This window comes from Pongo abelii, chromosome X, assembly GCF_028885655.2.
Source record: "Pongo abelii isolate AG06213 chromosome X, NHGRI_mPonAbe1-v2.0_pri, whole genome shotgun sequence".
Taxonomy (NCBI): Eukaryota; Metazoa; Chordata; class Mammalia; order Primates; family Hominidae; genus Pongo; species Pongo abelii.
Genome location: NC_072008.2, coordinates 129,605,437 through 129,617,638, shown reverse-complemented (window position 1 = coordinate 129,617,638; position 12,202 = coordinate 129,605,437). Strand labels below are relative to the sequence as shown.

General features: G+C 41.5%; 1 protein-coding gene across 19 annotated transcripts in view; it reads left to right on the top strand.

The window, feature by feature from the left end:
• The first annotated feature begins 229 nt into the window (after positions 1–229).
• THOC2 (THO complex subunit 2) overlaps positions 230–12,202 on the top strand; it is a 132,794-nt gene continuing 120,821 nt past the window's right edge. For all 19 annotated transcript variants that reach the window (XR_010139026.1, XR_010139025.1, XR_010139024.1 and 16 more), the window contains exon 1: positions 230–363. Coding sequence is in view for 15 of the 19 variants with exons in the window: in XM_024240706.2 (XP_024096474.1) it covers positions 293–363 (71 nt within the window). In the remaining 4 variants the exon portion in view is untranslated. The remainder of the gene's footprint in view (positions 364–12,202) is intronic.

Below are 12,202 nucleotides of genomic sequence, written 5' to 3'. Positions count from 1 at the left end.
CAGAAGAAGATAAGGTCTACTTGTTGGCTTGTGGATGGCATTTCTCTGTTCTAATGGGAAGTAAGGCCGAAGACTTCGGAGGGCGCAATCCGTGTAGTAACTTCGCAAAGAGGCCCGCGAGTCTCCACGTCGTTGGCTGCCATGCCTCGGGTTTCCGCTGGGTGGAGAGGAAAGTGGGGCGGGAAATCGAAAAACGAACTCTCAGCTCCCGGCATTCCTCGTGGGCGGTGCTCCCCTTTGACCCTTCGCTCGCGTGCTACACATCCGGGCCTCTGCTACTAGTGAGAGGAAGATGGCGGCCGCGGCTGTGGTCGTTCCCGCAGAGTGGATAAAGAACTGGGAGAAATCAGGGAGAGGCGAATTGTGAGTGTTCGGGCCGGAGGCAGGCGCACTGCCGGGCCGGGCCAGGGCGTCAGCTGCACTCTCACCTGTGGTGGGAGGTTGGGGGGGAAAGATGTACCCCCTCCCCCACCCGGGCGGCGGGCGTGGATGGTCGGCTAGGAGTTTCGAACTCGGGGAGAGCTGCTGTCAACCGCCGCGGACCTCCTTCCTTCCCTGGCCTCCCAGAAATCGCTACTGCCTGCGGTAGCTCGGCTTCCTTTAGCCTCTTAGTAGAACTCCTATTCCGCCCCTGCAGGTCTCCGCGCTCCCTCTTGGTCTCTTTTTGTGTCCCCCTCTTCGCTTGATCTCACTTGGCTCCTTTATCTTTATGGGGCTGCGCCGGGGCAATTCGGACTTTCCATCTCTCTCTGTCCCATTTCTTCACTTTGCACCCGTTGGACTCCGCAGTTTGGAGCTTGGCGCCTCCTCTGCCTGAAGTCCGAGGAGGGCGAACCGTCCCGGATTCCCCTCCCCTCCTCTTCGCTCGCTGCCGCGAAGCCCGGGGCGCCGCGAAGAACCCGGTTTGGCACCTCTCGTCCTCCCGGGGAGCGGTCTCTCGACTGTCCCGGCCTCGCGTAGCGCCGTGGGGAAGTGTGGCAGGGATTGCCGCTTTCCCGAAGAACTACCGACATTTCTTTGCTCGGTCTTTTCACCTTAGAGCTATTTCGGGTTGGATTCAACTTTCGTCATTAAATGTTCCTTAAACCCCATTTTATCCTGGGACTGCAACTAATTCTGGCAACTCTCCAAGCTTCTCCAGTACCTAGGATAACGCGTTTCCTTTAGTCGTGAAACTTTCCCCGGTAACACCGAAAACAGTAATTTGCCATACCCCTAGTCTTCTCGCCCCCACATTAGAGCGCTCCCTCCTCCCCTCCCCCTGGAAGGAGTCGTTTAAGCAGCAAAGCAAACCTCAGATTTAAGAACAAATATTAATAACATCTCATTTCCTTCTCTGGATCGCTTTTAGATGCTAAAGCTCAACCCTGGATGAAATTAACCCTTGTTAGCCATTTTTGTCGTCCTTGCCCACCCCTCTCCATTTCTAGTAGCCAGTTTACCGTGGCTCATGCTAAAGATTCAGATCTTTGTAACTTCATTACTTGGAACGAAACACGAGGAACGCGTTGCCGGATCCCGCGCTTGTAATAGTGCCAGCCTATGTGGCTTCCTCCCCCGCACCCCCCCGCACTGCTGTATGAAGTCTTAACAGTGTGAGCTCTAGAATTCCCTAAATAAGCGGCTGTCTTAGCCACTTAAGTAGCTGAGTGACCTTGGGTAAGTTCCTTAACCACTTGGACTGTTTCCCCTTGAGTAAATTGGGAATAATAAGTACTCTACTCAAAGGATTGTCGTGAAGACTAAATAATGCCTGTAAAGCACTTGGCTTATAGTAAGTGCTCAAGTGATAGCTATTAAAAGTAATATTATTCCAACCTTTAGATATTTAAACTTCTCAGGACAGCTCATGCACTTAAAGTCTGTACCACTCAGGTTAGCAATTAATTGGTCTCTGACTTATTCATGTGTGTTTATTCTTGCACTGTAATGAATTGGGAGGCACTTGAAATATAGGGACTATGTCTCATATTTCTTTTGGTTTAACACATGCCCCGCCCCCCCAGCATATGCTTAGAGTGCTTATTGGTTTATTAATTGTCAGAGAAGGCTATTTGATAAATCTTCGTTTTTAACTATAATGAACATTTTACAAATCCTCGTATGTGCTAGTTAACAAATAGCTATCAAGTTTGATAGCTGGTTGACAAATAGCCACCAAGTTTCGGGAAGGCAAGATGGGAAGTTACCCAGCCAGACCATCATCTTCATCCATATTAGGGTAATTCCCCAAAACTGATAAAGCAGTTCATTGTTTTGTTTACTTTCAAAGCCAGCTCATTTATTTAGGGGCTGTTATCTTTGTAGATTGCTCAGCTTCCTCCTTTCAGCTACTGTTTTTTGACAGTTTTACCTTTTTTTTCCCCTTGAGACGAAGTCTCGCTCTGTCGCCCAGGCTGGAGTGCAGTGGCGCGATCTCGGCTCACCGTAACCTCCGCCTCCCGCGTTCAAGCGATTCTCCTGTCTCAGCCTCCCGAGTAGCTGGGACTACAGGCGCGTGCTACCACGCGTGGCTAATTTTTTGTATTTTTACTAGACACGGAGTTTCACCGTGTTAGCCAGGATGGTCTCCATCTCCTGACCTGGTGATCCGCCCACCTCGGCCTCCCAACAGTTTTACTATTATTGCTCCCACCTTAGCATGAGTGGTATTAGGGCTATAAGGTGAAATTCTGCTTGGCTTCTGACTGGTAATGGTTGGAGAAAAAGTGATGTAGGAGGTCGAAATACTTAGATAAAATGGAATTTTAGGTTCACATTATGTATATTTACGTAATACATGCTATCTGTCATAGTTCTTATGTTTGAAGGGCTGCTTAAAAACTGTTACTAGAAGCCGAGTGTGGTGGCTCACGCCTGTAATCCCAGCAAATTGGGAGGCCAAGGCGCGTGGATCACCTGAGGTCAGGAGTTCCAGACCAGCCTGACCAACATGGAGAAACCCCATCTCTACTAAAAGTACAAAATTTGTTGAGCGTGGTGGCACATGCCTGTAATCCCAGCTACTCAGGAGGCTGAGGCGGGAGAATCGCTTGAACCTGGGAGGCGGAAGTTGCGGGGAGCGGAGATCGCGCTGTTGCACTCCAGCATGGGTAACAAGAGTGAAACTCTTTCAAAAAAAAAAAAAAAAACCCAAACAAACAAACAAAAACAAACCAAAAACAACAGCAAAAAAACCTGTTATTAGAACTTTACGTGTATATAGTTATTGCATGACTTGTGGAATGTGGATTGAATTATAGTAGATCCAAATCAGTATAGTCAGTTTTATGATTGCATTCTGTTACAGAAAGAGAATTTAAAATTGTGTAACATAATAAGCTATTTTAAATAGTTAAACACATCACCATCCAGTACTTAGTTTCAGTTTATTTGACCTGTTTTCGCTCTATGAAACTTTGTTGCATATAGCATGTCTTTGGAGTTTTTGTATCTTCCTAAAGATAGGTGTTAGCATTTTCATATTACTAGGCAGAATACGTGGTGGTGCAAATATATTACAAAAAACCTTTTTCCTTTTTCTGAAAACAGCCTCTGAAATATAAAACAGCAACTGGAAATGTTAAAAATGAAGGTAGTGTGCCACCACATTATTAGTGAATCTACAGATTAGGCGTTTAGAATATGACCAATATTTAAAATTATACCTTGGGTGAATTTTTCCTTTTTAACAAGATAAATTAGCAGATAAGCTTTAACTTGACTGAAAATTATCTTTTTAAAAATAATGTGATATATTTCATGAGGTTGTTAATTCATTTCTCATCTGTCATTTCTTAACAGCATAAATCTTTTCTGGGGGTGGTAGTCAGCTAGTGTTGAAAGCAACATATGAGATGTATGGGGCATTTTATAACTTTCAGATAGGGCAAATTCTTAATTGTACGCCATGAAAAACAACTGTCTATTAAATGGAAGGTCTTGGCTTTGAAGAATGTTTTACTAGGTAATTAGAGAGAAAAGTAAAACTGTATTTTGCCTATCTGAATGGTCCATCCATCACATACCTAGATATACCATTATATTTCCAGAGATACCAATTATGTTTTTAATGCTAAATTATAGAACTCTTAAAGAGTGACCTTTTGCAAGAGGGATCAGAAGGGCAAAGGAGGACTACCAAAATGTAATTGTAATTTCCAATAATACTTATATCTAAATGCAAACTCTTCCAAATTCTGAAAGATATGTATTTAATCACTTAATTTTGGAATTAGTTTTAGTTTCTTGATTATTTTATATTGACGTAGAACTTGCCATGATTAAGCTAATAAACTTGCATGTACTGGTAGATCCAGTGGAGAATTCTGTTTTTGGTAGAAATCATTAACACAGTGAACTCAGCATTTCTTTGTTACAGGCAACCCTAATGGAGAACTGATATTTGAAGCTCTTAATCCGAAGATGCTAACCTCATGTTAATACTTAGTCTAATTTTGAAATACTTATGTTTGTTGAATATCATCTGTTTGTTTGAATAGCTTATTTAGGTATCAATTAGAAAGTTTTGTTAGGTCTTACCTTATTAATGGCAGTTATAATAAAGTTTTAAAATTTAATTGCCAAATGTTTTGATTGCTTTTCTTTTTCTTCTGCTGCTACTACATGATTTTAGACATTCTAGAACTTATTTAAGTACATTTGGTTGTTCAGAACATGCCATCTGATCTGAATTTCCTGGAGGATTCTAGGTAAAGGGATATAATCATTCTAAGAAGTTTTAGTCTTGGTGGTTGAGTCTTTTTTTCCTTGCAAAGTTGCTCCAAATTCAGCCAAAGCTTTATCTGAAACCTTTTCTTGATGTCTCAGTTTTCATTTAGTATTTAATTTCCCATTTCAACCTGTATTCATAAGCTAAGTATAAGTCTTAGTCTGTTTTCCTGGGAAGAGAAACATTCTTCACAAAATGTTGAGGCAATGTCAGGAGGTTGTATAGGCTACTGCTTTGTTTGTTAAAAAAAAAAAAAATTATTCTGTAATGCTTTAATGTTTAGGTAGGGTGAGTGCTGTCAATATACTTGTGCTTTTTTCCTACTGTAAGTGCAGCAACTCCTGTTGTCTTTTTTTTTTTTTTTTAACATTTCCTGTTTCCTTTTCTTTTAAATGCATGTTTCTACAAGATAAAACTATATTGTCCCAGTATTCATTTTTGTGGGTTATGTTTCTGTTCTACAAATGATAATAGAGGTAGCACTTTGTTTAGCTACATTTAACCTTTCTGTTGTTTTGTTTTAAATAATTAAGTGAAGCGTAAATGAACATCAGCCTTCTATATATGAAAGCCACATTTGAGATGTGAGCATAATCAAGTAGTTTAAGCTTGTGACTGTTTCCTTTTTACTGGAAAATGGGAACAAGTAAGATGAAAAGCCGTATACTCACGTTAAGAAGTATTCACAAAATACCTTTTAAGTCCTTGAAGGAACTTCAGACATTTTATTCAGTTTTCCATACATCTTTTGACAGAAAGTAGATTCTGTCCTCATTCTCAGGGACCTGAGACAGCATCTCCATAATAGCACTAAACTATTTTAAAAGTGGAAAAAATGAATGCCTAGCTTGGTGGCATGTGAGGTGGTGTGCACTGTGGCACACACCTGTAATCCCAGCTACTTGGGCAACTGAGGCAGGAGGAAGGATTGCCTGAGCCCAGGAGAGCTCTGGGTGACATAGCGAGAACCTGTCTCTATTTTTATTTTTAAAAAATTAAATTAAAAAGTGGAAAAATGGTAAACTCAAGTATTTGAAAGTTATTAAGGGATTAAAATAATTTCAATTTGGACTGAGACAGAAAATTTGATTATTTTTAAGCCATATTAAAGTGGGCAACTATTAGAGGTAGTTTTGTTTGTTCCTCTCCCTATAATTTAGGTTAGTGACCTAAAACCATTAGGCAGGTATATAGTAAGACAAATGTAATGTTCAGAAACAGTTTCTTTAAGAATCCTTGGTGGACTTCTATTAGTGAATTACTTAGGGAGAAGAGCACAGATACATCTACTTGTTGGGGGAAAATTCTTAGTGTTTGTTTTTAGTTTCTTGTTATAACTAGGAATACCTGTTTTTTTTTTTATTAAAAGATTTATTTTTAACTAATTTTTTTTTTGAGACAAGGTCTTGCTTTGTCACCTAGGCTGGAGTGCAGGCGATCACGGCTCACTGCAGGCTTGACCCCCCCAGGCTCAAGGGATTTTCCTGCCTCAGCCTCCTGAATTGCTGGGGCTACAGGTGCATGCCACCATGCCTGGCCAATTAAAACACTTTTTTTGTGCGGGTGTATGAGTAGGGATGAGGTTTTGCTATATTGCCCAGGCTGGTCATAAACTCCTGGCTTCAAGTGATCCTACCCCCTCAGCCTCCCAAAGTGCTGGGATTATGGTCATGAGCCACTATGCCCAGCCAAAGGAATACCTCTTTTATACTAGGGAAATATAAGTATCTATTATGCAAACAAATTGCCTTATTGTAATAACCTTTCAATGGTTCCATATGCAACTTGAGCAAATCTTTGAGATTCTAACTAATAGTTCATGATGACATTGTCATCTGTGTCCTAACGAACATGTTTGTAGCCTGGTGACTGACAATATAGAATTATATTTCAGTTATTTCTTAAAGTTATGTAATGATGACTGTACCATTAGTCTAGGTAGGAGTCTGCAACACTGACGCAACCTCTTCCCCACAACCACTGGAAGGCTTTTTGCAAAAGACATGCATTAAGATTGTTAAATAGAAATGAAACTGTTGAAAATGTGAGGAAGCAAGTGCATTGTTATAAGGAGAAGTTTTTTTTTTTTTTTTTTTTTTTTTTTTTGAGACAGGGTCTCACTCTGTTGCCCAGACTGGAGTGCAGTGGCACATTCTTGGCTCTATGCAGCCTTGACCTCCTGGGCTCAAGTGAATAAGGAGGAATTTTAAACAATTATTTTATTTCTCTTTCTTTCTCATCCTTTCCTTTTCCTTTCCTCTTTTTCTCTTTTCTCTTTTTCTATATGAAGGAATATTTGAAATTGCATTTTAGTAGCCTGAATACAAAGGGAAAAATAAGTTACTTTATTCTGTTAAATTCTTCTTTCAAAGACATGGTGCTTCCTGCTATTATTATTATTATTTTTTTTTTGAGACGGAGTCTCACTCTGTCGCCCAGGCTGGAGTGCAGTGGTGCGATCTCGACCCACTACAACCTCTGCTTCCTGGGTTCAGGTGATTCTCCTGCCTCAGCCTCCTGAGTAGCTGGGATTACTGGCATGTGCCACCAAGCCCGGCTAATTTTTGTAGTTTTAGTAGAGACGGGGTTTCACCATATTGGCTAGGCTAGTCTCGAACTCTTGGCCTCAAGTAATCTGCCCTCCTCGGCCTCTTAAAAGTGCTGGGATTATAGGTGTGAGCCATGGTGCCTGGCCCCTGCTATTATATTCTAAAGGGAATTGACCCTATAAGGGAAATGAGAACCCAAAGAGGGAGTTGTTTTAATACTTCATAGTAAATATTGATGCAACCTTGATATATATCTCCTCTCCACAAAAGACCTAGATGGCATTTTTAGGTTATATCTTCTGATGCTAGTCTGAAGCAGATGTTATTTCTATGTTGCCTAGTGGAAGGAAGATTGATTTTGTTTTATATTCCAGATAAACTTATGTTAGGTTTAACGTATTTTGTGAAATTAGAAGCTTAATCAGTTTTTTTTTTTGAGACAGGGTCTCACTCTATTCCCCAGGCTGCCCAGGCTGGAGTGCAGTGGTACTACGATCACCACTCACTGCAGCCTCGACCTGCAGGCTCAAGTGATCCTCCCAGCTCAACCTCCCAAGTAGCTGGGACTATAGGTGTGTGCCACCACACTCGGCTACTTTTTTTTTCTATTTTTTTTTTTTTTTTTTTTTTTTGTAGAGATGGGTTCTCACTTGTTGGCTAGGCTGGCTAGGCTGGTCTTGTACTCCTGTGCTCAAGTGATCCTCCCACTTCGGCCTCCCAAAGTGTTGGGATTACAGGCATGAGCCAGCATACCCAACTTTAACCAGTGTTCTTAACCAACCACTGTTCTCTTCTCAACCCATTAGAAGGCCTGTCTAGTTCTCCAGGGACGTAGTTGAAAGTACTTGGGATCAAACTTAAACCAGCTTACCATTTGTAAGGTACTCTCAGAATAATTTTTTTAGTGAGAAATGTTTAATAGCTAAATGATATTTTCTTTCTTTGTTTTTGTTTTTGAGATGGGATCTTGCTCTGTCACCCTGGAGTGCAGGCTGGAGTGCAGTGGTGTGATCATGGCTCACTGGTGTGATCTTGGCTCACTGCAGTCTCAACTTCCTGGGCTCTGGTGATCCTCCCACCTCAGCCTCCTGAGTAGCTGGGCCCACAGGCGCGTGCCACCATGCTCTGCTAATTGTTTGTGTTTTTGGTAGAGACAGGGTTTCACCACGTTACTGAGGCTGGTCTTGAACTCCTGAGCTCAGGTGATATTACCAGGCTGGTCTCGAACTCCTGAGCTCAAGTGATTCACCCACCTTGGCCTCCCAAAGTGCTGGGATTACAGGCGTGAGCTACTATGCCTGGCCTGACATTTTCAAACTAAATATTTAATTTAGTAGATGCTCTCCATTGCCCTTATTTTTTATTTTTATTTTTTCTGAGACAGAGTCTCGCTCTGTTGCCCAGGTTGGAGTGCGGTGATGCAGTCTTGGCTCACTGCAACCTCTGCCTCCTGGGTTCATGCGATTCTCCTGCCTCAGCCTGTAGAGTAGCTGGGATTACAGGTGTGCACCACTGCGCCCAGCTAATTTTTGTATTTTTAGTGGACACGAGGTTTCATCATGTTGGCTAGGCTGGTCTCAAACTCCTGACCTCAAGTGATCCACCCACCTTAGCCTCCCAGAGTTCTGGGACTACAGGTGTGAGCTACAGCGCCCCGCTTCCATTGCCTTTTTATTTTTTGGTTTTGAATATAATTTTATGAAACCTAGAAGTGAATTGTTGACCAGCAAAAGTTTACTCTGTTGACTTTTAATAACCTTACCCTGCTCATCCTGATGATAGGGTATTGACATAATCAGAAGGCACAGAGGTGAGCTGCAAGGTTATGTATAATCTGCAAAGTAGATAATCTCTCTGTGGATGATTGTAATCTGGCATCTTATTTAGCCTTAGATGTGATATATAAGCAGGTCCTGTAAGTCTTAAAATTATTTGTTTCATTGACTAGAAAAAGGATTACTAGATATAAAAGAGTAAGAAACTCTTCTATATGAATTCATTGGCTCTCTTTAAAGCCTTGTGCAGCATGGAAGAATTTTTTTCTAAATTGTGAAATGTAACGAAAATACAGAGAAATCATGAAACCTCAATATAGAGCTTAAAGAATCACTGTTAAGACGCACCCCCATGTAACTTACACCCAGGTCAAGGCAACATACCATTTGTTTCCGATCAAACCTTTCCCACCTCCCATGTAGTAACCATTATCCTGACATTTATGGTTTTCCTCTTTCTTGATTTTTCTCTTTTTTTAACCTTGGATCTTCAACTCAAAGGGACTTTCTTGATTTTCTTTGCAGTGTCATTACCCAATATGTTTAATTTTTTTCTTGAACTTCATATAAATGAAGTCATTGAATATTTATCCTACTGTTTCTGGCTGCTTTTGTTCAACAGTTATGACTTTTAAGATTCATCCATATTGTATGTTTGCAGTTCATTGATTTTCCTTTTTTTTTAGTTCATTCATTTTCATAGTTGCAAGATACTCCATTGTATACCAGTATTTGTTTATTTTTATGCTGTCTTGTTAAACATTTTTGTTGCTTCTAGTTTTTGGCTATTACTAACAGTGCCAATAGAAACATTATTATACAACAGTTTTGGTGTATACAAGCATGTGTTTTTGTGGAGTATATACTAGGTGTAGAATCTCTGGGTTATAGGTTACACTTTAGCTCTGTTAGATATTGCCAAGCTATTTCAGTGTACACTCCCACCAGCAGTGTATGAGTTGACCTTGTTTCACATTGTCACTATGTTTGATATTGTCAGACTTAAATTTTTTGTAAATATGTATGTAATTTTACTGTGGCTTATATTTTTATGAGCATCTTTTTATATGTTATTGGTCATTTGGAGTACTTATTTCTTTTTTTTTTGTTTGTTTGAGATGAGTCTTGCTCTGTCGCCCAGTTTGGAGTGTGGTGGTGGCGCGGTCTTGGCTCACTGCAACCTCTGCCTCCTGAGTTCAAGCGATTCTTGTGCCTCAGCCCCCTGAGTAGCTGGGATTACAGGTGTGTGCCACCACACCTGGCTAATTTTTGTATTTTTAGTAGAGACGGGGTTTCACCATGTTGGGCAGGCTGGTCTTGAACTCCGGACCTCCGATGATCCGCCCGCCTTGGCCTCCCAAAGTGCTGGGATTACAGACGTGAGCCACCACGCCTGTCTTGGAGTTCTTATTTCTTTTTGTGAAAGGTCTCTGTCATATCTTTTGCCTTTTTTGTTATTGAGTTGCTTGAGTTTCTTTCACGGATTTGTAGGGGTTCTTTATATAGTCTGTATTTGAGCCCTTTTTGGGTTACACTGCATGTGTTACAACTGTCTTTTTTTTTTAATTTTAAGTTCTGGGATACATGTGCAGAACGTGCATGTTTGTTACATAGGTATACACGTGCCATGGTGGTTTGCTGCACCCATCAACCCATCATCTACATTAGGTATTTCTCCTAATGCTATCCCTCCCCTAATCCCCCACCCTGCTACAGGCCCCTGTGTGTGGTGTTCCCCTCCCTGTGTCCTTGTGTTCTAATTGTTCAACTCCCACTTACGAATGAGAACATGCGGTGTTTGGTTTTCTGTTCTGTGTTAGTTTGCTGAGAATGATGGTTTCCAGCTTCATCCACGTCCCTGCAAAGGACATGAACTCATCCATTCTTGTGGCTGCATAGTATTCCATGGTGTATATGTGGCACATTTTCTGTATCCAGTCTATCATTGATGGGCATTTGGGTGGGTTCCAAGTCTTTGCTATTGTGAACAGTGCTGCAGTAAACATACGTGTGCATGTGTCTTTATAGTAGAATGATTTATAGTCCTTTGGGTATATACCCAGTAATGGGATTGCTGAGTCAAATGGTATTTCTGGTTCTAGATCCTTGAGGAATCGCCACACTGTCTTCCACAGTGGTTGAACTAATTTTCTCCCCCACCAACAGTGTAAAAGCGTATCATCGGCAGCAAATACTCTGTTGTTTTCCTTGAAGTGACAGGCTCACTTGGTTCAGTTTTGAGAAAATGCCTGTGAAAGACCCATGTCTTAAAAACCAGTTTGCTTTTCTTTCAAGTAAAAAATGGTGTTTCATAAAAACAAGCTAGTTCAGCTTACAGTTCAAACAATCGCACAAGTGCTTTACCTGTAGACAAATATTGTGGTTGTATTTGGGTGTGTGGCAGAAATTATTTATGCAACCTTTTAAATTTCATATAGGCTATTGAAAGGATGTGTTATTTTTTAATTTTTTTTTTTTTTTTTGGGGGATAGAGTCTTGTTCTGTTGCCTAGGCTGCAGTGTAGTGGTGTGATCTCGGCTCACTGCAACCTCTGCCTCCTGAGTCCAAGCGATTCTCCTGCCTCAGGCTCTCGAGTAGCTGGGACTACAGGCATGCACTACCACACTCGGCTAATTTTTGTATTTTTTAGTAGAGATGGGGTTTCACCATATTGGTCAGACTGGTCTTGAACTCCTGACCTCAATGATCCGCCCTCCTCGACCTCCCAAACTGCTGGGATTACAGGCGTGAGCCACCGCGCCCAGCCAAAAGGATGTGTTCTTAAAAAAAGACATGCTTTCCCAGGCACAGTGGCTCACTCCTGTAATTCCAGCACTTTGGGAGGCCGAGGTGGGCAGATCACTTGTGGTCAGGAATTCGAGACTGGCCTGGTCAACATGGTGAAACTCCATCTCTACTTAAAATACAAAAATTAGCCAGGCATGGTCGTGCACACCTGTAATCCCAGCTACTCAGGATGCTGAGGTGGGAGGATTGTTTGAGCCTGGGAGGTGGAGGCTGCAGTGAGTCAAGATTGTGCCACTGCACTCCACTCCAGCCTGGGAGACAGAGCAAGACTCTGTCTCAAAAAAAAAAAAAAAAAAAAAGCAACAACAACAACAACAAAAACCCCAAAACAACATGTTCTTAGGGTTCAGGATTTAACA